Source organism: Oncorhynchus keta, chromosome 6, assembly GCF_023373465.1.
Source record: "Oncorhynchus keta strain PuntledgeMale-10-30-2019 chromosome 6, Oket_V2, whole genome shotgun sequence".
Lineage (NCBI taxonomy): Eukaryota > Metazoa > Chordata > Actinopteri > Salmoniformes > Salmonidae > Oncorhynchus > Oncorhynchus keta.
Genome location: NC_068426.1, coordinates 17,815,615 through 17,838,929, shown reverse-complemented (window position 1 = coordinate 17,838,929; position 23,315 = coordinate 17,815,615). Strand labels below are relative to the sequence as shown.

The 23,315-nt window shown below is 42.1% G+C and overlaps 1 protein-coding gene across 12 annotated transcripts in view; it reads right to left on the bottom strand.

Annotated features, from left to right (window-relative positions):
• LOC118385123 (serine/threonine-protein kinase MARK2-like) overlaps nucleotides 1-23,315 on the bottom strand; it is a 27,016-nt gene extending 3,701 nt beyond the window's left edge. For 2 of the 12 annotated variants that reach the window (XM_035771992.2, XM_035771995.2), the window contains exons 1-18: nucleotides 22,593-22,741; nucleotides 21,315-22,493; nucleotides 10,157-10,330; nucleotides 9,726-9,779; nucleotides 9,289-9,337; nucleotides 8,772-8,837; nucleotides 8,490-8,560; nucleotides 8,314-8,370; nucleotides 7,912-8,148; nucleotides 7,687-7,806; nucleotides 7,404-7,539; nucleotides 6,160-6,272; nucleotides 5,931-6,066; nucleotides 5,644-5,795; nucleotides 5,464-5,552; nucleotides 2,717-2,851; nucleotides 1,170-1,433; nucleotides 428-454 (exon numbers count right to left, since the gene is read on the bottom strand). In XM_035771992.2, coding sequence (XP_035627885.1) covers nucleotides 428-454; nucleotides 1,170-1,433; nucleotides 2,717-2,851; nucleotides 5,464-5,552; nucleotides 5,644-5,795; nucleotides 5,931-6,066; nucleotides 6,160-6,272; nucleotides 7,404-7,539; nucleotides 7,687-7,806; nucleotides 7,912-8,148; nucleotides 8,314-8,370; nucleotides 8,490-8,560; nucleotides 8,772-8,837; nucleotides 9,289-9,337; nucleotides 9,726-9,779; nucleotides 10,157-10,330; nucleotides 21,315-21,374 — 1,940 coding nt within the window. In that variant the 5' untranslated portion in view covers nucleotides 21,375-22,493; nucleotides 22,593-22,741. Of the gene's footprint in view, nucleotides 1-427; nucleotides 455-1,169; nucleotides 1,434-2,716; nucleotides 2,852-5,463; nucleotides 5,553-5,643; nucleotides 5,796-5,930; nucleotides 6,067-6,159; nucleotides 6,273-7,403; nucleotides 7,540-7,686; nucleotides 7,807-7,911; nucleotides 8,149-8,313; nucleotides 8,371-8,489; nucleotides 8,561-8,771; nucleotides 8,838-9,288; nucleotides 9,338-9,725; nucleotides 9,780-10,156; nucleotides 10,331-13,828; nucleotides 13,859-13,961; nucleotides 14,091-14,610; nucleotides 14,766-21,314; nucleotides 22,494-22,592; nucleotides 22,742-22,846; nucleotides 22,992-23,200 lie in introns of those variants that run through there. The other 10 variants (XM_035771993.2, XM_035771997.2, XM_035771994.2 and 7 more) reach the window with 9 other exon arrangements.

Sequence of the window (23,315 nt, the reverse complement as noted above, 5' to 3'; positions counted from 1 at the left end):
CACGGCCACAGGCTGGGCAGCACGGCCACAGGCTGGGCAGCACGGCCACAGGCTGGGCAGCACGGCCACAGGCTGGGCAGCACGGCCACAGGCTGGGCAGCACAGAGTGTTTTCTATTGACTTAGCCAAGGACCCACAGGATGACATTTGATAACACTAATGGAGTCAAAAAGGAAACAGGGATGTGAGAAATAAGGGAGGAGTATCATTCACTGAGGGATGAAGAGAGCCGAGCAGCAGACGAGGGTGAATCAGGCGATGGCGAGAGCAGGGCACGTTAGTATAAATGGCAAATGGTTAGAAAATAAGTATAAAAAATTTCATGAAAAGGGTCATGACACATAAAATGATAGCCTTACAGAGGATAGATAGGACAGAACACAAGGTAATAGTTGACAGAATCAAGTGTGTGGTTATTTTTGCCTACCTTCTGGGGAATCTGAATGTGAGATTTCTACAACGGAGGGGAGGGGGAAGAAAAAAAAACGGTATGTACACAAACGTGTGCAAAACAAACCACAGCCAATCTGTTATACATGTCATGTGCATGTCAGTCAACTCAAATACATGAATACTCCCCCGGTGTCCCTCAGGAGGTGAGCTGCTTGGGCAAAACGGGTGGTCACAAAATGGCTGTTATTGTAGCCTGACATTACCATAGTATTCAGGATGTTCGGGGCAGAGCAATTACATGAACAATGGACTCAGATTAGGATTAACATTAGCACTGGATGGGAAACATGCATGCCAATTATGACGTTATATTTAATTAGTTTTAATTCCTGGTGTTGTACAATTTATCATTAAACAATTAAACTATAGTAGGATATTCCAAATTGTATTTCAAGGTACACTCACATAGTAACTTCCCTACCTGCTTCAACTATGTGCTAACTGACCATAGCCACAGAAATATGACCTGCTTCAAACCAACTTAACCTGAAAGAGGGGAGTACTTGTAGTCATGCGCATTGCGTGCACAAAAAACCCATCACAGGGACACACAAATGCTAATAAAACAGTCCAAAGGTCACGCTGCACAAACATGAACACCTAACTGTAATTCACTAAGCCGTTCAACACCAGGATGTGATCAGCATATCATTGGATTCAACACTAGTCATCTTCCCCATCACACATCTCAGATGCCCATTCCCCCATTCGCTCACCTGCGCACAAATTTAGAAGTGAACTTTCTGAAGATACCAGTGCCCCCGGCTCTTCGGGCTTGGCTGTTCCCGTAGGAGAGGGAAGGGGATGATGGGGGACCATTATAAGTGGAGGTATGTTGGTCCCGTGCCGCCCTCTGCTGGCCGGCACTGAAAGTGCTTCGGCTGGTCACATTTCTGGGGAAGTTGGAACGGTCTGTCGCCGTGGAACTGCCGATGTTGTGGGCAGAAGGAGACGCCACCGGTACTCTCTGAGGGGCGGTGCTGTTTTGATAGTTTTGCGAGTAGGAAGAGGAGAGACAATTATATATTTCATTATGATTATGCACATCAAAAGTTTCAACTGCTTTAGCCATTTCCCACAAAGAACTTATTTACATTTACATTTAAGTCATTTAGCAGACGCAAAAACCTTACTGTGCTTCAGAGTAAACTAAAGTTCAGTGATTGAAATGCATAACATTTCTATACAGATGCCAGTTGTAAGGAAGCCTGATTAAGCAGTTTGCAAAAGCAATGTGTAAAAGGCATATTTCTATTGGTCTACAACATGCACACCAACTGTGGTGCCATCCACTCAGCAAAATTCACCATGACTGAAGTCAGTAAAATAACATCTTACAGCCTTGTGACCCACCACGGGCAGCAGGTATAAACCACACTTAGAATGTGAGGCCAGTGAAGCCTTGTTGAGTGTTAAATCATAGGCACACAGCATGAATCACACAATTAGCATCAGCCAACAGGACAACGATGGCTGCAGCATCACAACAAAGAGGGAAGTATGGAGAAGGGTCATGGAGCTGTGATACTGTTGATTTATGTCATGGACCACACACATGATCATATTGGCAGAGGTTATAACACCCTTTCATTTGAGAAAATAGCTTCCACAGTATGAGCTGTGACTATTCAGTGATAATGGATTACACGTAAATCAATTGACATGTGAAGGACATCCCAGCATTATAGCTAGTTCATGAGGAAACGTTTATTTTTTTATACAAAATTGAACAATGTGCATGGCCCACGAGATGTCAAGTTGTGTTTGGGGACAGGGAGTTGCAGAACGTATTAAAAGGGATTACATGACATGCACACACCAGCCAGGAGCTGAAAGGGTTCAGGCTCACTGCAGCCAAAAACATAACGGCACCGGATGGGCCAAGATAAAATTGTGATGGTGTGTGATGTGTAACTGAGGGTTTTGCAGGATCTAGCTTTCTAGTGGAAGATTAGTGATAGGACTGGTTGGACAAGGACAGTGGTGGTGGTGGGGAGAAAGATATTTCACAAAGAGGCATGGTGCTTGTGTTTCAGGGGGTGGTGGAAAGTGACAGAGAAAAGTGGGTTGCCTTTTCAACAGCAATATTGCTACTCTTTTAATCCCTACAGCTGATCTTTTAATACCGATTTGTTCCCGATGTTGGACACACAATGCTGAGAACTGCAACCAGGAACAATCTAACCCAAAACCTTTCATATCCACTCTACTCTCCCTCCTGCAGAGTGGCTGTCCTTGTGTTCCACTCCCTGGTGCCACTTGCCTGGGCCGGTGTGCATGGATGTCTGGGGGGCTGGGGTGAGCAGAGGTGGACAAGGACTTGTGATGTCGGGGGTGGGAGGAGGAGAGTACGGCAGCTGCCGAGGCTGTGGAGGCACGGGACCCTGGGGTGGTCAGGCTGAGGGAGAGAAATGAATAAACCCAGTGCCGACCGTCCCCCGTGAGGGGTGGAAGAGAACCATGGGGTAACAAGGTTAGAACTGGGGAGGAAGCAGGGACACTGAGGGGGGATGAAACCACACTGATGCACATTATCACAGACAACACAGCACCTCAAATAATGCAGATTTGTATTGGATGACTAAACATAACAGCCTCAGTGTTTCCCCTAAGATCTGTTTTTCAGCCACGGTTGTAGATGGAGTTTTAAAGCTAGTTTCCTGTAATTCAACACATTTTGCAATGGCTTATGCCGCGTTCTAATGCTATCTGAGTGACTCCAACATAAATGGAATTTAGACAGTCTGGGATTCTTCCCGACTGTCTAGTTTATATTTTGATGGGTGTTACTTCTCAAACATGATTTTATTTAAAATATATATAGCTGCATTATCTTTTCTATACTGAACAAAAATAAACTCAACATGCCACAGTTTAAGATTTTACTGAGTTATAGTTCATATAGGGAAATCAATCAATTGAAATAAATTAATTAGGCACTAATCTATAGATTTCACATGACTGGGAATACAGATAAGCATTGGTCACAGATACTTAAAAAAATATATATATATTAATAGGAAGGGGCAGGGATCCGAAAACCAGTCCCTATCTGGTGACCACCTCACGCAGTGCGACATCTCCTTCACATAGAGTTGATCAGGCTGTTGATTGTGGCCTGTAGAATGTTGTCCCACTCCTCTTCAATGGCTGTGCAAAGTTGCTGGCTGTTGGCGGGACCTGGAACATGCTGTACACATGAATCCAGAGCAACCCAAACATGGGCAATGGGTGACATGTCTGCTGAATATGCAGACTAACTGGGACATTGTCAGCTTCCTGGAATTGTGTACAGATCCTTGCAACATGGGGCAGTGCATTATCATTCGGAAACGTGATGGCGGCGGATGAATGGCACGACACTGGGCCTCGGGATTGCGTAACGGTATCTCTGTGCATTCAAATTGCCATCGATAAAATGAAATTGTGTTCATTGTCCGTAGCTTATGCCTGCTCATACCATAACCCACCATGGGGAAATCTGTTCACAACGTTGACAAACCGCTCGCCCACACGATGCCATACACGTGGTCTGCGGTTACGAGGCTGGTTGGGCATACTGCCAAATTCTCTAAAATTACGTTGAGGCGGCTTATGTTAGAGAACATTCTGGCAGCAGCTCTGGTGGACATTCCTGCCGTCAGAATGCCAATTGCATGCTCCCTCAAAACATGAGACATGTTGTTTGACAAAATTGCACATTTTACAGTAGCCTTATTGTCCCCAGCACAAGGTGCACCTGTGTAATGATCATGCTGTTTAACCAACTTCTTGATATGCCACACCTGTTAGGTGGATGGATTATCTTGGCAAAGGAGAAATGCTCACTAACAGGGATGTAAACATTTATGTACCGAATGAGAAAAGTAAGCTTTTTGGGCACATGAAACATTTCTGGCATATTTTATTTCAGCTCATGAAACATACAACCAATGCTCTATATGTTGCGTTTATATTTTTGTTCAGTACTTTATATATCTGGTTTTAGTCGTTTTATGTTATGTTTAGACTGAAAACGGCAACGATTTAGAAGCAGCGGCCCGCAGCTTCTAAATGAATATAGGGGAAACACTGAGCTTTCATTAGGGGAGTTTAATGACAGACTGCATTATTTCTGGGAAGCATCACACCCAAAAGAATCTTGCTGCAAAGGAAGTGCTGGAAATTGAGGGAGAAACGGTCAGGACAGAACACAAGTTTGGGGAAAGGAAAAACTGCTTAAAAATTAAACAAAAAAATGGTCAAAATGGCTGTTGTGTCAGGAGAATGTGTGCTAGTGACTTGTTCTACCAGTAGCGCTACAGCTGTCTGTTTGCCCTCCAATCATCTTTTTATAGCAAACATGTCTGAGTCACTGCTGCTCCCCCTCGATCCCCAACAGAACGTGTTCTTTAAACACTTCCCCCCTGCATTTTTCCCTTTTTGTGCCTGGAAGTAACCTGCATACAAGAGCAGCCAGCGTCACAAATCCCAGATTAAGGAGTGGGATCTGATTATCAGGGTCAATGTGTTTAATACTGTTAAGTGTCAGAGTGTCTGAGGCCCCTGATTCTGCACCTAAACCTGGCTTTCTACTCTGCTGTATTCTAAACATTTCAGTGAAGAATATGGTAATAAAATGGTAAAATATTGATTAATTGTTAGCAAACTGATCTTGCCATGATAGTGTGCACTAGAGTTCAAAGATATTATTATTGTTTGAGTTAATTACAGATGCCGTGTATTACTGTGTGAGTGAGTAAGCTGGCCTTGAGTACAAGTCCTACATAAAATTTTGCAAATGTCACTAATACACCCTGGAAAAATGTAAAATCTCTGCTCTGGTGTGAATGTGTGACTATGTACACTCCATCTCATGGTGGAAAGCTGCTAGCTGCTGTGTTTGATTGTCGGCTGACCACTGCTTGCCAACACTGCCATCTAGACACACGACTAGCTCCAAAAAGAGAGCTCCACAGCCATGTGAGTGTGTCTGTGTATGCCTGTGGCTGCAAGGGTGCTTGTGTGTACCTGTCCTTTCCATTCTGGACCCCAAGTGTGGCCCTCTCGGGGACCGGCGAGTTCCGACTGCGACTCGTACCAGTGGACAGGATGCTGTTCTGTATGACCCATTGAGGAGATGTTAGGTACAGTAGTGTACATGCCATCAATCCTAGAGTGGCAGGCATGCCGAACAATAAGTCTACTCACGGTGGAGGGGGTTGGGGTGCTCCTCTTACGATCTGCTGTTGCTATAGGACTGGGAGGGACTTTAGTGGAGCTGCCAGTGCCAGAACCTTTCCTCCCATAATCCTCTGCTGTCTGCTTGTTGTCGCCCTGGGAACGCTTAGAAGCAGAAGAACCTGGGAAGAAGAACGAGACAGACAACAGAAAGAAAAGGGTGGGACAGAGACGCAAATAATGAGAATCAAATAAGATTATATATCAAAAACAGTTCAACATTTACAGTACCCTCATCAACCCAAACAGCTTCCTACCTGCATCTGTTGCTCTCCGGGGCTTCAGATTAGATGAGGTACTGCGCTGTACCTTGTGAGAAGGAGATTGGGCATTGCTGTTTGTGAGGTCACTTCCTGGGCGGGATTTAATTGACAGACTGATACATTCGTCCATCTGAGAGGGAAGAGGAGGGATGGTCATCAATATTACCATGGCAGGAGTAGGACACAGTTCGCTCCTACAGATGTGAGTGTATACACTTTGTACCTCTGTGTTCCTGTAATCCAGTAATAGATATGTGGCCATGACTTCATTGTATTTTTGGTTGACGAGCGAGTCCTGGATCTCCTCTGCAGAGTAGCCCATCTGCAACATGATATCTGGACAGAATGGATAAAAAATGTCAGCCTTATCAAGGACAGAAGTACATTACACACACATGCATTGTAGACGGGCACATCAGAGACTACTTAACACAAGTCTAACATACCAAAAAGCAACAGGTCAATAGTTCTCTAAAACACAGACAGGCGCATTGTTATATGGACAAAACAGTTCTATTGTACAGGCATATCATTTAATAAAACGGAAGGCAGCAAACAAGGACAGACGTTGTCAAAAAGTCTAGCATTTAGTTTGACTAAACATGTAGGCACATGCCAACACAGCAACGGGCACGTTACGTAACAGAGACTAACGCTCAATTCCACTTTTAAGTGCATGATCACGCTGGAAATAGAATGCATGAGTGAATGAGAGAAAACTGACGGGCCGCAAGTGTCAAATTAGAAAGCAAGTCTTTTTTTCTAATGTCTACGTGGAGCAATGCTGGTAAAATGAGTGGGTCGTTTGTAGAAAAGGAATTAGAGGAATTGTTATGATCTTTCATATGCTAAGTAGTCTAAAGATGTAGTTTAAAATGTACTGGGATGTAAGCTAAGGTTTGCCAGTCACATAGGCTACATATTTGAAAACAATTGCAGCCTACATGTATTGATTTCAATCATAGGCATTTAGCCTAAGCAAACTATAGCTGGAAAACTCAAGGACTCCGATATCAAGAGAACTGTTTATGTAGAAAGAATGAGACTTAATTGTTTATAAACGGCTCAGGTTTATTAGCTACAACATCCTGGTGAAGCTAGCAAAACAACAACTGTTAAGCCTAGGTATGGTGGCTCCTGTAGGACATAAGGTGAGTCAAAGGGAACTTGCAACAATAACTTTGAGGCTACAGAGCGGGAAAAAAAATAATAATAAATACACATTTTTTTACGGATTTTCATGACAATTATGTCAACATACGCTACGCAGTATATGTGAATCGACCATTCACTACTCTCGCACGCTGTCTCTCCGTGTAATTTCAGTTTAAGACAGCACGTAAAATAAGACTGAAAAGATTCTGCACCTTCAGATAGAGGAGCCCTCCCCCAATTAGTGTGACCTCTAAACTCCACCCCAGTAACCCATCTGCTGCAACCAGCTCATCCACCAGACACCTGCCCCACCTCTCTTCCACCCCCCCGCTCGGTCGGGGTTCTGACCTGTCCTCTTGGGGTCCTTATAGTCTGGCTGGGGCTCGATGAAGGGCTTCAGCTCCTCCTCCTCATGGCCTACATTCATCCAGCGGTCCTTCATGATCTGCTGCTGGACACAAGCAGAGAGAAGAGAGAGGACAGAGATGTAGGGTTGATGGAAGATGGGAAACAAAGCACTAACAGTAGCGTTATAGTCATCTACACAGTGTATGCAGTGGAGGAAATAGCAGTGACTAGATGAGGTACTATTAACCTCCAGGCTGCCCCTCTTGGTTGGGTTGAGAATGAGGAACTTCTTGAGCAGGTTCTCGCAGTCTGTGGACATGTAGAAGGGAATCCTATACTTCCCCCGCAGAACCCGCTCACGCAGCTCCTAAAGGGAAGACAAGCACAAAAGACAAGGATAAGGGTAGCTAGGTATTCAACAACATTACTTGTTTTCCATGTATCCCTTCCTCTTTCACAGTTCCCTGCTCACCTTGAGGTTCTGCCCGTCGAAGGGCAGAGAGCCGCTGACCAGGGTGTAGAGGATGACCCCCAGGCTCCAGACGTCCACCTCGGGCCCGTCATACTTCTTCCCTTGGAACAGCTCCGGAGCGGCGTAGGGTGGGGAGCCACAGAACGTGTCCAGCTTGTTCCCCATGGTGAACTCATTGCTGAAACCAAAGTCTGCGATCTTGATGTTCATGTCAGCATCTAGGAGTAGGTTCTCTGCCTGGAGAAAGAGTGTGTTAATTATTGATACAAGCTTCTGTAACATTCCTTTAAAAACGTATCCAACATCATACCTCAATGTAATGATCTGTCACTTTGAATTGGATCCATAAATCTCTCCATCTGCACACAAAAAACACCTTCCACATTTCTTGTCTATCCTCACCTTTAGGTCTCTGTGTACAATGCACTTCTGGTGGCAGTACTGTACCGCTGAAACTATCTGTAGCAAGAGAAGGAGCAACAGCTAGGATGACAATTCCCTTTTAAACAGTATTGTCAATAACATTGTCAAAACGGTGTCAAAAACAGAAAAGAGACCAGCAGACAAAAGGGTCTCACCTGTCTAAATTTGGCCCTGGCCTCTTTCTCCTTCATTCTCCCGTGAGCAACAAGGTAATCAAACACCTCACCTGGGGGGATAGAGACAGAACGTAGGGGAGTGTTGAAGGAACAGAAAATCAGTGGAGACACAAAAAAGGATGAAAGGACAAGTGTGGAACAGAGTGCATGTGAATAGAGTGAGACAGAACTGGGACTTAGCATTGATGTTTTTACAGAGGCTGAGAACAGAATTTCAGATTGAATGTTGTGTTGAAAGGAGTGTCTTGTGCCTTTACTCACCTCCACTGGCATACTCCATGATCAAGTACAGTGTCTTCTCAGTCTCAATAACTTCAAATAACTTAACTACAGAGAAGAGAGCGAAAAGTTCAATCCAATCAAGACAACACTAAGACTGGACGATATGGCCAAAATATCATATCATGGTATTTGTTAAAAAATTGACAGTATTTTTTTATGGAGAGAGAGGGGGAGAGTGATGACTCAAGTAGTTAAGTAAACTATAAAAATGGAAGTTACACACAACATACCACATTTAACAAACATTCAAATAACGTTATAGAAGGTAAAGTAAAAACCCAAACCGGTCCGTGCATCAATATTGTTAAAAATACGGTATACCGCCCAGCCCTAGACAACACCCATCACAACATAGCTGTCAATTTCTTAGTATATGCTCAATATTCTCAGAAAGGCATCTGCACAAGAATAAGCAGGCAGAACACAAACATGTTTCTGTCATTTGGTTGGGGATGGATGAGAATCTTAAAAAAAGAGAGGGCAGCACAAAGCTCACCGATATTTGGATGATTCAGCAACTTCATGATCCTCACTTCACGAAACAGCTATGGACCGGAGAAGAAATAGACAAGCCATTAAGAGGATCAATCAGTTTATATCAAAACAGTTTATATCAAACAAAGTCAGTTTATTCAATATCATTTTTACTTGTATACTCCAAAACTATATCTATGCGCACTGTGTGGGAGTCTTCATGCATATACTGTATATACTGAGGACAGTACTGGCACCACACCCAAACCATCACCACAGGAAGTACTTGGGTCTAATTTCCTGTAATTACCGCCATATCCTGCCCTAAGCCCTTCGGAAGGAACTGCCATCTTCATTGATTTCAGCATTATGTTTTCTATTTCAGAAATAAAAACACACTATCCGAACACAAATCAAAACAACCACATGACATTACACACAGCATCTACTTGCACTCACCTTTTGGAGACTGGAAGAGTTAAGTTGAGTTTTGTCAATGATTTTCACAGCCACCTTTATGGGGGAAAAAAACATGTTAGACATGAGTAGAACCGCAGCCTTAGGATGAACCACCCATCAATGGAAAGAGCTGGATGAAGACTTTCCCCCACTCTACTGCACTCCGTTTTGTTTATCCATGTGCTGCCCCACTCACAGCAACCACATCACATGGCACGTTATTAGCATATTAAAGAACTGGCAGTTACATGTTCACAATCCACTGATCCATACTCAAGAGATCAGAATGTTAGGGATATGGGTCAAGTGAAGTAAGATCCTGCACTGCCAACATTGGGCACACAATGATAAAACCACATCCAACAAAGGATCAAACATCAGTCAGTAAATCCAGTGCTTGGACTTGCTTTGATCTCATGGTTTGTCCTCACCTCTTTCCCTGTGAGGACATGCCGGGCCAGTTTGACCTTGGCAAAGTTGCCCTTGCCAATGGTCTTTAGCAGTCGGTAGTTGCCAATGTGTGGCTGCTCGTCTGCCGTCGTGGGGACAGAATTCCGGCACCGCGGCATATTGGCACGCCCGCCTGCCTTGGACTCAGAGGGAGACTGAAAGAGGGGAACAAAGCATTCTCTTAGGCATACGCAACACCTCTCTCACAAATCCAGACAATGTTTTTCAGAATCCCATTAAAGGCGAAAGAGCTTTGGACATAAAGGATACCTCAGAAACACAACTGTGAGCATAACTTGATACTGGCCAATAATGTTGATCTGTCAATCTACATAGTCACCCCAGCTCCTCGCTAATGAGGCTTTTCCTGACACTGAGGGTATTGGTCTCTGCTAGCAGCTCAAATCCACACTGACAAGAGGGAGAGAAAGTGTGAGGAGGGAATGACGAGTGACTCACAAGAAGATGAAAGAGCAGACGGAACAGAAGGAAGAGGGTGGGGGCTGATTGAGGGAGTAAAGGAGAGCAGGGGGAAAAAGGTGAAGGGTACCATATGCATGTGGGCAAAAGAGGTAGTTCAGAGTGCGGGAGCCCCGGAAAACAAGGAAGAGAAAGTGACCGGGGGGGGGGTTACATGTCTCTGCATTCACAAACACTGAATTGTACCCCATTTGCGCACTCCCTCCCCCTCTGTATGACTGACATGTATGATAAGATTGTTACTTTGTGAGCATATGTAAGAGGACAGAAAAGCTGTTGTTGACATGGCACCATCTATGTTGTGTGTAGTTTGTTCCACATGGACCTTAATTTCAATGTTCAAATCTGGGCCAGAGGCATCCCTACTATTCTGCAATTAGAAAATAGGACAGATTCTTCTTAAGACCACAGGATTATTAATAAATTGACAGTTGACTAACAGAAGTCCAGTTCTGCTCCTCTCTAGTGGTCATATTCCAAGAGAAAACATAAAGCAGGGGAGGGACCATGAGACAAATACACTACATCACATTTCCTAACAAGCCATGCTCTTACCTCCCTGTAAGAAAGAAAACCGCACTCCACATAAAAATAAATATATATGGAAAACAAAATGCACCAATATCCGCAATTAAAAGATGTGCCGGCTTTGTAAATGTTATATTATGTAACGCCTGTGTGTCTCTGTGTCGTGGCCCTCCCCAGCCAGTTTTCATAGAGGGATAAAGCAGAAGCTTGTTGAAAGTCTGCCGGTAGAACCAGCAGAGCCTAACGAGCCAGAAGACATCTGTCACCTAAACGCTCCCTCCCACACACACACACACACAAAAGCAGACTCTGGCATAAAAACGCACGAGGAAGTGCCTCATCACCTCAATGGCTACATACAGAGCAGAACAGGGTAAACCAGACTACCATACAACAACTGGCAGTGTGGTGAGCTCGTTTTCATTTTGTATTCGTCTTGGCACTGGCAGACATGGTTTAGCCATCAGTGGGCTTGTTGTGTAAGGGACAGGGACCAAGTGTCTACTGTACAATGTTTATGTCAGTGGTGTCTTGCACCCAGCTGATCTGCAAAGGAGCTCTGCAGTTACTGAGAGCGTGTCAGCAATGCAGTCTGCAGTCTTCACAAACACAGCTTTGACCTTCAGCACAGTAGCCAGCACTTCAATCACACTCGCCGAGGTTGGCACACACTGGGACACAGATAGAAGCACATTCAAAAACAGGCACATTGTTTGATCTTTGTCAAACATGCATAAATAAAAAGACGTTCACAAATACAACATATCATACAGACAAGACCAGACAGAGAGCAATGCAGACATACCGTCAGTCATGGGAAGCTCAGCTCCAGGGCTGACTGACAGCGAGAGACAGAGACAGGCTGAGGAGAGAGCAGCCAGGAGGAGCCTGAGAGACTGGAGGGTCTCATCACATATACATTATAGCCCCATGTCTCTCTGTTTAGATCATGATCAGCCTCAGGTGGAGAGAGGGGCATGACAAGAACCACAAACACTTGAAGATGGCACATTTGAAATTCATGTCTCTACAGAGCCGGTAGCATTAGAGCAAAACTTCACTGATCAGTGGGCTACCATTCTGTCAAAAGACTCATTCAACAATATGCACAAAACATCTACACATGCAAATGTAGTTGACCTGTTATTTTTATGCTTGAATTGGGACTTGGACTCCATCAAGTGCTAACAGTAGTATAAGTACTGACCAGACAGCTGGGTCGTTCCACCTCAAAAAGCACAAGAGTATTGACACATACCATCTGCGTCTTCAAATTGTTTCTATTAGAAAGAGATACGATTAGCATTCCTGCAACATTATTTTGTTGAAATATAATATAATTTAAATCTAATTAATTAACGTAATTGAATACACCCCAATCAGCTATTTTAATTTATAGGATTCTTATAATATTGAATGAATATAGTGCCCAAAATCCGATTTGGACCAAACTTTTTTTCTAACAATGAGTTAGACATGAGGAACCCAAATAAATATCCAAAAGCCACCCACGGACCCCCATGCCAATCACACCCCAACAATGAGTTTATAGTATCAGTTCTCTGTTTGGCTAGTATAGAGCTTTGTTTCTTCATCCTATGTAATGTATTCTCAGTGATTTGTGATTTTTTTCTGTTCAGAGAAAGTCATTGAAGTTGTTGGATTTACATCCCATTGTACATTCTGATATTACCAAGTTCTGACCACTATATGGTGCAGTTCCTGCTATTAGTTCATATTTTTAAGAATCTCCCACCTTCATTGTTAAAGGGATAGTTCACCCAAATTACTTTAAAAATCCTGTAAGCTGTCTATGGACCAGAGGGGTATCCTACGAAGCAGTTTTGAGGAGTTAACTAGATAACTTTGGTCAACTGAGTTCGACTTGGGATATCCGGTCATTCGAAAGTTGCTCACCTTTCAGCCAGGTAAATTTATATGGCAACGAATCCTTCAGAACTACCCTGCTCCAGGGAAGGCTAACTCACAGTTAACTCCACTTACCCGAAATGAAATGAGAGCCACAAGTTGAGGACCAATTAAATCAGACCCCCCCCCCCCCACCCCCCTTGCAAATACTGCATCATCGTCCTCTTCATATGAGGAAGGCTGATTAAATATTTTATTGATGAATTTTGTTGCGTGTTAAAAAATTACATTACACTTTTAGTAATGACAGAATGCATTAAAATTCACACACAGTAACACTTTTGTATGACTTAAATTATTTTATCAATAGGAGTTGGGAAAAAGGTGCTTGTGGTTGTGCATTGATAAGCACACCAGTGTCAGCATTAACGACAAGTAATAAAATAAACACTGCACTTTTAAAAGCCTATTTCACACCATAGCCTGCTGAATTAGCAAGCTAACTTTTCTGGAACGTGAAGCTAACTAAAGCTGGTTAGCTTTAGAAAACCCAGAGACGATCTAGCTTGATTCGTAGGATACCTCTCTCTGGCAGGGATTCCGTTACGAAAATGCGGTGCAGGACATTTGACCAGCAGGCCTTTTACGTTTACCGGACCCATATGCATTGGGTACGTAACCTGATCAGGGATTCCACCCAGTGCTCAGAATGACAGAAATCACATTTAGATTATGGTCTTAGTCTTAAAAAAACATACAATGGCGTGTGTCCTTACCGAATTCCAAAGCATCATTTAAAGATGTTATGATAACTGTCCACATTTAGTTTCTCAGCCAACAGGACAAGTACCAAACAGCAAAATCGCTAGCCTAAATTAATCTACTATCCCTCATCGTAGAAAAGTTTACCTATTCTATCGGTCAGCTTGTCGTTCTGAGCGAGGTATAAAGTCCCCCATTCCAAACAGACTCTGGGACAGCTGTGGAATGATTGAATTGGTGATCTTTCAACCAGTTGGCCGAGGCTACATCCAAAAAAACAAACCACAATGTTTAGCTTAAAAAGTTAACATTTCTTCACATTAAAAACACAGCATGGAACACAAGGCAGTAAGCTACGCACAAATGTTCATTCCATAATGCAATTAATGGGAAAACACTTGTCAAAAGCGCACCACACATGCGAGTGGTTTCATGAGACAGATGAAAATATACATTAGAAATTGAGGAGATCTAAAGATGCAACGATTAACATTGGTTGCTAATATGATTAGGATTGTGCTTTTGGCTACTGGACAATGAAAGACAGTTTATTTGAAAACCAATAGAATGACAGAAATAGGCTACTGGTTTCAATGGCATATGGAAGACTATAAAAAAATAATTGTCTGTACGTTTGGTTGGATTATGGCTAAGCCACTTTGAAGCAAGTTAAGACATGCCTCAATGTGAAGTAAAACGTTCAAGTTTCAAACAATTAAGTACACGTTTTCAAAATGCACACTGACTCCAGCTCATCGCAAAGTGGTGTGAGACACACTGAAGCCATCATACTTACCTATGCACTTGAATTGCAAATGGGAAGCGTACTTTAAAGGTTGAGAACAAAAATAACAGCTAATCTTAATCTTGGCCATCAAAACTGTTTAACACGCAATTGCATTTAAAAATGTTGCACAATGATTGGGTTTATAAAAGCACGTTTCACTCCAGCTGCAACAAACGCGCTGTATGATGAGCTGTAACAGCAGTTCTGGCGCTACATTAACTACTTGTTCCGGACAAAAGCTGGTTACTACCAGCTAATGGAAACCCTGCCCTCTGGAATGACAGCAACCAATGCTTTGGTTTTGTTTACTTGGCTACTGTTTCAAATGCTAACTTTTTAACATGCTTGTCAAGTATACAATGCAAGTCAATGGTACCGATATTTGCATTTTCACACTTCATGCCCAAATGACCCAAACAGTGGCGAGGTAAACAAAAACAAAACATGGGCTGCTGTCATACCTGGTCCATAAACTGCTTACAGGGTAAGAAACCAATATGTAAATGTGGTAATTTGGGTGTACTATCCCTTTAACAATGGGCAGGGTTCTTAAAAAGAAATTGCCTTATAGCAGGAACACCACTATCTAGTGGACAGAACCTGGTAATATCAGGATGGGACATAACCCCAACTTCAATGGAAAAAAAACTATTAGATAAGATGAAGAAACAATACTTGCCAAACATAGATAACTGTTACTATATACTCATTGTTGGGGTGGGATTGGCATGTGGTGTGAGGGGTCCGTGGATTCCTCATGTCTTACTCATTGTTTGAAAAAAAGTTTGTTCCAAATGGAATGTTAGGTAGGCTACTATAATTATTGGATATTATATGAATCCTATAAATTAAAATGGCCAATTTGGGTGCAATCAATTAGCTTAATTTCTCAGATCAAAATATATTTCAACAAAATACTGCTTTCGGAATGCTTATCTTACGTTTCTAACTACAGAAACAATTTCAGAACAATCTGAGGTGTCATGGCTTGCTGAAATGAATGACCCAGCTACCATTCAGCTTTAGGAACCTTGTCAGTTCCTCTATGAAGAGACACGTCAGCCATGCTCTACGGCACTGGTGTGGACAAAAGTTCAGATTCACCCTGATCAATCAGGCTACAAATTCTGTCAAAAGAATCATCCACACATGGAAAAAAACATCCACATAGGCAAAAACAGTTTACCTTCTACTCTACATTAATGCTTGCAGTGAGACTTGGGAACTCCATGGTTGACAGTAGCATTAGCACTGACCAGCCTGCTACCATTCAGTAGGTTTCAGAACATTGTCACTTCCTCTATAAAGAAAGATGTCAGCCATGCTCTATGACGAAGGTGTAGACAGAGTTCAGAGTTAAAAATGTCAAATCAAATTTTATTAGTCACATACACATATTTAGCATATGTAGTGAAATGCTTGTGTTCCTAGCTCCAAAGTGCAGTAGTATCTAAAAACGATTCACAACAATACAGGTCTGTGTCCCCCTCTTTACAGACTTCAAAGCATAAAGGGGTGTTGAGTTGATGGCTTGGATAGACGACCAAGAACAGGGACACAGGGGGACATGAGGTCTCAGGCTAAAATAGGACAGACACATGCAGCATGCACAGCCAGGCTCTCCAGAGAGCCAGAAAACACCTGTCCGTCCCAATGCTGAAGACAAAGTAGGTTTGGTTAATTTAAGGAAATATTGTAATTACACCTCCCCTCCCCCAAATAAAAAAAAAGACGAGGTCAGGCTCTTAGTGCAGATGAGACATGTCTGGGTTTGTCTGACTGAGGGAGCAGTAGCCCTGGTGAGAAATGGCAGGGGAGGGAGCAGCCCGATGGACAAGAGCTGACATGCAAACAGCTGTGCCCTAGAATCAAAAGAAAAAGGGGATGAAATGAGATCGGGAAAGAGATAAGAGAAAAAAAAGAGGGAAGGTCAAGGATTCCCCATGATTAAAGAGAAAACAGGAAGTATAACTTGGTGTTGAGTTTTAAGGTTGAGGTTGGTTGTAGTTGCGCAACAAATGAGCAAATCAGTGTAGTAGTCTCTCTGTACCACACCCTTTATAAAACCACCCAAAACCTTTACCTTGTGTCAAATCACCTAATGCACTTCCTTATCCCTCTTACTCACACACAGACAAACAAGATGAATGTGCTCAGTAACTAGTACTGTAGTAACTCCTACCAGAATTTAACCTGAAAACCTTGACAGGATGAACACAAGGGTCTGCTCGGGTCCCTCCACAAATCAAATCAAAGTTTGTTGGTCGTGTACACATATATGTTACAGCGTGCGTGTTACTAGCTCGTAACAGAGTGCAGTAAAATGTCAAACAAGTACACAAATAATAAAGAATCAAACTCGAAACAAGTACGTCAGAATGAATCCAACTATCAGTAATTCCAATGCAATCTGTGTGAAATCATAGACCCATGAACTGGCTCTACCCATCTCCCTTGGCAACCAATCTCCATAGCCCAGCTTAACCCATGTATCGCCTTAGCCTTGCAGTCGCTTTACATATAGAGTTGACTGTACGATTCAATCACTAAGACCGCACTCAACAGGCTGTATAAGGTCATTAGCAAACAAGAGAATGCTCGCTCAGAAGCGGTGCTCCTATTTGCCGGGGAATTTAATGCAGGAAAACTTAAATCCGTTTTAACGAATTCCACCAGCATGCCACATGTGCAAACAGAGGGGAGAGGGGAAGAGACTTATTTTTTTATAATAAACTCTACCACCTTTATTCCACACAGAGACAATTACAAAGCTCTCCCTCCATTCGGCTTCATCAATAAGTACATATCCCAACCAGAAGCCATGGATTACAGGCAACATCCGCACTGAGCTAAAGGCTAGAGCTGCTGCTTTCAAGGAGTGGGACAGTAATCAGGACGCTTATAAGAAATCCCACCATGCCCTCCGACGAACCATCAAACAGGCAAAAAGTCCATACAGAATTAAGCTTGAATCCTACTACACCGGTTCTGATGCTCGCCGGATGTACCAGGGTTTGCAAACTATTTCAGATTACGAAGGGAAAACTTTTTACGCTTCTGCTACTCACTGTTTATTATCTATGTCTATGCAGTCACCTTTAACCCTACCTACATGTACATATTACCTCGACTAACCTGTACACCTGCACATTTACTGGGTACCGGTAACCACCTGTATATAGCCCGGTTATTATTTTATTGTGTTACTTTTCTTATTACCTTTTAGCAAATATTTTCTTACTTAAATTCTGCATTGGTGTCTAAGAGCTTGTAAGTAAGCACTTCACTGTAGAATACCTGTTGTATTCGGTATATGACAAATAAAATTTGACCCTCTGTGGCCTGTTGTCACAACTGCACTCATGTTCTTTTACACTTCATTCCGTTCAACAATTGAGAACATGAGTTGTAGAAATGTGCATGTTTGCTATGAGAGGTTGATAAAATGCTTTAGTGTTGCTAAGATCAGATGGAATAGTGCTTCTCTGACAAAGTAGTTGTGCTGTGGTAGTGTTTCCATGGCAACCTACAGCCTAAAGTACCCAGATAATGTTGACTCATCCTATACTCGTATGTGTCCAAATCATAAAATTGTAGAGAAAAATTTAAAAAACACTTCAAGAACCAAACCTCAAAACAGACCGTTTCAAAAATACTTGCTTTCCGCAGCGGATGTCATCCTCCTGAGGAGGATGAGCTGGACAATCAACAGTATACTCGCATTCATATTTTTTTATGACCAGTATATGCCCACACCATCCTATTTTTGGGGTACACCCATACCATTCAAACACAGAAAAGCTGTTTAACATACTTGGCCTACTTACCATGTTTTGGAATGAAAACTATTTAGCTCATATTGTAATTAATTATAGGTCATATTTCCAACAACAACAAAAAATCTGTTAACACCAGACAGTTACTTTAAACCTATCCCTTACTCTGCCTCCCCAACCATCTCATATACACAGAAACACACTCACTTCAGCCTGGCTGTCCCCTCACGTCTCTCACTCTCATCAAAATACTTAGAGCAAAGCATTCAATTCAGACTGAGCAATGCACAGTGAAACAAGCACACAAACATACTTTTAGAGCATCAGGAACCATAGTTCTATAACACATTTCACAGCAACTATCCGGTTTATGCGACAATACAAATATAGGCCTAAACAAGTAAACATATCATCATTATTATTATTATTATTATTTTTTTTAAATAAGCCTACTAGATAATTAGAAAGTGGATGTCCACGCTGTATCCTGGTTTAAATTCTGAATTATTTTAGCAAATGTTATGCTACCCTTCAAAATGAAAACTATTTCTTGCCTGCCCCAAGAAAGAAGAAGAGAGGATAAACAAAGTAAGACTGGCAGGGAGAGAGAGAGAAGAACTGGTAAATAAAGGAGGTGTGTGAGCCAGCTTGTCAGTTATCTGGGTATTAATATCACACCATGGTTATTTCCAGTCAGGGTAGAGGCAGCAAGAACCACAAATAGACACCAACTGAGCTCTCCCTCCAGTCACCTCTTCTTCTCCATACTCTACACTTCTGTCAGAAGCATTTAACTCAAAAACATGACAGTAAAAACATCCTGAAATCAAAACGCATGGCATAGTGGAACTCTATGGGGGAGAGAAATGTTAATTTTCTACCCACTGGGGCTCTGGTATTGTCAATTCTAGGACAATACATTAAAAGGGAAACGTCAGGATTTTGGCAATGAAGCCCTTTAATCTACATCCCCAGAGTCAAATGAACTTGTGGATACCATTTGTATATTTCTGCGTGCAGTTTTAAAGAATGATGCTAACTAGCGTTAGTGCAATTACTGGAAATGTATGGTAACTTCTAGCATGCTAGTAGATACCATAGACTTCCAGTCATTGCGCTAATGCTAGTTAGCATTGGCTCACAAAACTACCTCAAAGTTCCTTTATACTGGATGCAGAGACATAAAAATTGTATCCATAAGTACATCTGACTGTGGGGAAGTAGATAAAGGGCTTCATTGCCAAAATCCCAAAAGTATCCCTTTAACAAGGAATCGTAAATGTAAGTATTCTTAGCTACTTAACTAAAACCTGTCAACTTTTTCCTCAGAAAACAGCACAAGCTACAAAGCTGAGAAATAAAAGAAATACTGATGAATCCTTTCAAACAAGAAACCGAATCTACATTTCAAACAAAGCTGGAAGTGTTGACAAGCTTTTAAAAATCAGCCCACCACCCTCATCCAACACCATCCCACCCCCTCCTATGTGAGCTATTAATACCTACAAGTATATGAGAGTGTGGTTAGGACATGACAAAGACCAGAGAGAAACCAAGATCACTAGGGGAATGGCTGGTAAAAACAAAGCCACTATTACATAAACCACATAGGCCTATTGAACTGAATTTGTAAAAACCTACAACTAAATGGAGAACTATTCTCTTCATCTTTCATTGATGATCAATCATGAACATGATAATGACATATCCAGAATGAGAAACACACACAGGGAAACGTGTGCATACAAATAATGTTAATACGGACAAAATGAAGAAAAGGAGCACTCCCCTCAGCCTCCACACAACTCCTACACACCCAGCTAAACTGGAAATGCTGGTTTCAACAAACCGAGAAACTGGGGTAGGAAGAACCTAGATTCGCCAGTTGGGCCCAGATCAACAGCAGTCTGTAGTCAAACAAGCTGGGCAGGGCATGGCTAAACCTTGCCAACTCCTTGCTTCAGACAAATTCAGTGGCTAACAAACCTTGGAATTAGTAGCCTGTGTAAGTTAGGGAATTTTCACCACAATGACCACTATGGGATGCGTCAGCATCTCTGCTACCCATGTATAAGTATCAGCAATTTGTGATTTGTACAGACAATTGTCAGAATTTCATTAAATGACTAAAACACTAATCTCACTAGAGAACCAGTTTTCACTGCAAGCAAATGTGTTCAGGACTGAGTGGCTCCTCAAATGCGCTGAAGTCCAGTGTCCTCTACTTACACCTGATGTGAGCTATTCCTACTAAAGTATATTTGGAATGCCGTCAGACAATTTGTATGATGGAATGCCCATCATACAAGTGGCAATAGCTAGTTGGGCCTACAACTTCCGAACTGACAGTGGATATTCTGTTGAAGACAGTCAGTCAAACAATGTGGGCAATAGAGCATTAAGATTCGAGATAACATATATTAAATGTTAAAGATGACATCATCTTAGCTCTTGTTGACAAAATGACAAGATTTGAAGAAGACATGGAAAAGTGACTTTGAAAATCATTGGCATTTCCTACTGAGATGTGTTATCCAATTCCATAAAACTCACAGCAACTAAAATGTGTCTCTGGTTACAATTTGTCCTCGCCCTCAAAGTTACATGCCTAAAAGTTAAGAGGGCTCTGATCATAATTAGCTATCTAGTTATAAAAAGCCTTAGATTCTACTGCATGACCTCCTATCCACATAACTACAATGTGTAATTAGCTACCTATAAATATAACGTTAGATAGCTGGGGCCTAGGAAAAATAAAATGTTTTTTTTTTTTGTGGTTTAGGTTGCTATAGTTTGGATGCCAACCGCTGTTAAACCCCATCGAAGAAGTATAAGTTGGCTATAGTATTTCTGGCTACGGTTGGATAAATTGGCAAGCTGGATCTCTGAACTGGCCTACCGCCATTAGCTGCCATCTAGCTTCTGCAGTTGGCTTACCTGGTTTGAAGAATGTTCAATTGTTAATAATGCCGTCCTGGTTACTGTCCGGGTTGACATCTTAAATTTCCGGGGGGGGGGGTAACAACTTTACAGAACCTCAAAACTCGATGTTCATCTGTCCTCTGTTTGTTTTGGGGGGGCTATCTTGTTTCTTTAGCTAACGTTAGCTAGCTAGCTAACTTATCAAAACGTTTCTCATAAGTACCCTTGTCTGGCGGCTAGCTGGCTACGTGTCGAAGGCGTAAATTAGCTAGCTAGTTAGCAAGCTAAAGTTCTAGCTAGCTAACTAGCTAGCTAACCTACTAGCTGAAGTAGTTAATCGTCAGTAAAAAAAATAGCTACCTATCAATAAAATGTAAGTAGAGTTAAAATCTAAGTTCTCGATTCACACGTATCTGAATAAAGTAACGTTATCACTGCATTCACAAGCTAGCTACAGTACCTAGCTACGTTAACGTTACATTGGTGCGCCTATTCCACTCTCTGGATGTACAAAAGTGCTTCGCCAATAACACTGAGCTGTGCAGTGGGTACGATGAGCTGTCAAGTTATAGGGCTCTGTTAGTTAACGTTAAAGCGTTACCCAACGCGAGGTTTGTTCCTACAAGTACGTTATACGGTAAAATCTAGTCCGGGGATTAGCAAACTTTTTCGGCCACGCCGATATATAGCAACAACACGAACGTCCTCTTTGGTTGAAGGACAGTCAAACGCTAGTTACATAGCATGAACTATAATACACAGTAAACCCTCAGCTGTAATGCGAATGAAAACACCATAATAGTTGACAATGCAGCTTGCTGACGTTAGCTAGCGTAGGCTAGTTTCTCTTCACTGCACAGTAAGAATCCGCGAGTTTAACGAGTAAAACAACCAGCGCAACGTCCTGTGTTTTTCCTGACCAGCTAGCAACTAATGTTAGCTTTCTAGCTCTCCCGTCCGTCTTTAGCATTGCTAATAAAATGTGAAATAGGTTGAAGCTAGCTATCTACACTAGCATGTTTCAAGATGAAAATAGCTAGATACAGCGACTAGTAATCAAGTTGATTCAGAGTTTGTCCCCCCCGCTCTAGTTGAGTATGATTGCTGCTGGGTCGCCGAATCTCGGGCGGACAAGAATTGGAGTTTAGCCCAGGTTTCGACGGCGTCTGCGCTGATTATTTTACAGCCGGCCACCTAAAAACAAACAATCCTGCGTTAATAAATCAAATACTATAGCTAGCCTACACATTTTTCGCAATATCAGATAGGTGTAAGCAATATGGTGGAGCCTACCAGATAGCTAGATAGAGTTTATTTTTTGCACTCATCCGATGATTCTTTCAGATCTACTATAATGTCTGGATGTCACGTTAGAGATGCCTGGTTTGACTTAATGTTGGACGAGCCACAAGTTTTATGTTAATCTATTTCTACACTAGAAGTAGTGGGTTCATATCAATAGTCTTAAGTGAAACCCTTTCCTCGTTTCCTCAGTCATTTCTTCTGTCACCTCCTTCACTACTTGTATTAAAAAAAGACAGTCTTACCAATTCTTTTCACATCAGTGTGGATGAAGTAAATGAGAGGAGAAAAATAAACGAACGAGAGAACATTAGCCTGGGTACCAGTCTGTTTGTGCTAACATTCCACCCCTTACTCCATGTGTTATATGCCAAACGAGTCCAATATGTACTGTGTAGGGGTAGGCTAACCTACTCCTATAATGTCCAAGGCTTTTTTCATTACAATATGTTATGTTCAGAGGTAAACTGGCTCTGGAAGCCAAAACAGTCCATCTAAATGTGAATCAATTCTCAAATGTGATACGGTTCAAGAAACAAAAGGCCCTCTACTTTCATATCACATTAAAATAATTTTACAAATGCAAAATATACACTAACTGTTTAACAGTTGTGGCCATAAGTATTTTTCCGTTACAACACTTTTCGGGCATCCCTCCATACAGGTGTTTGGAGATGCTAATTAGAACAGGTGGGTGCCTCTCTCTTCCGTAAA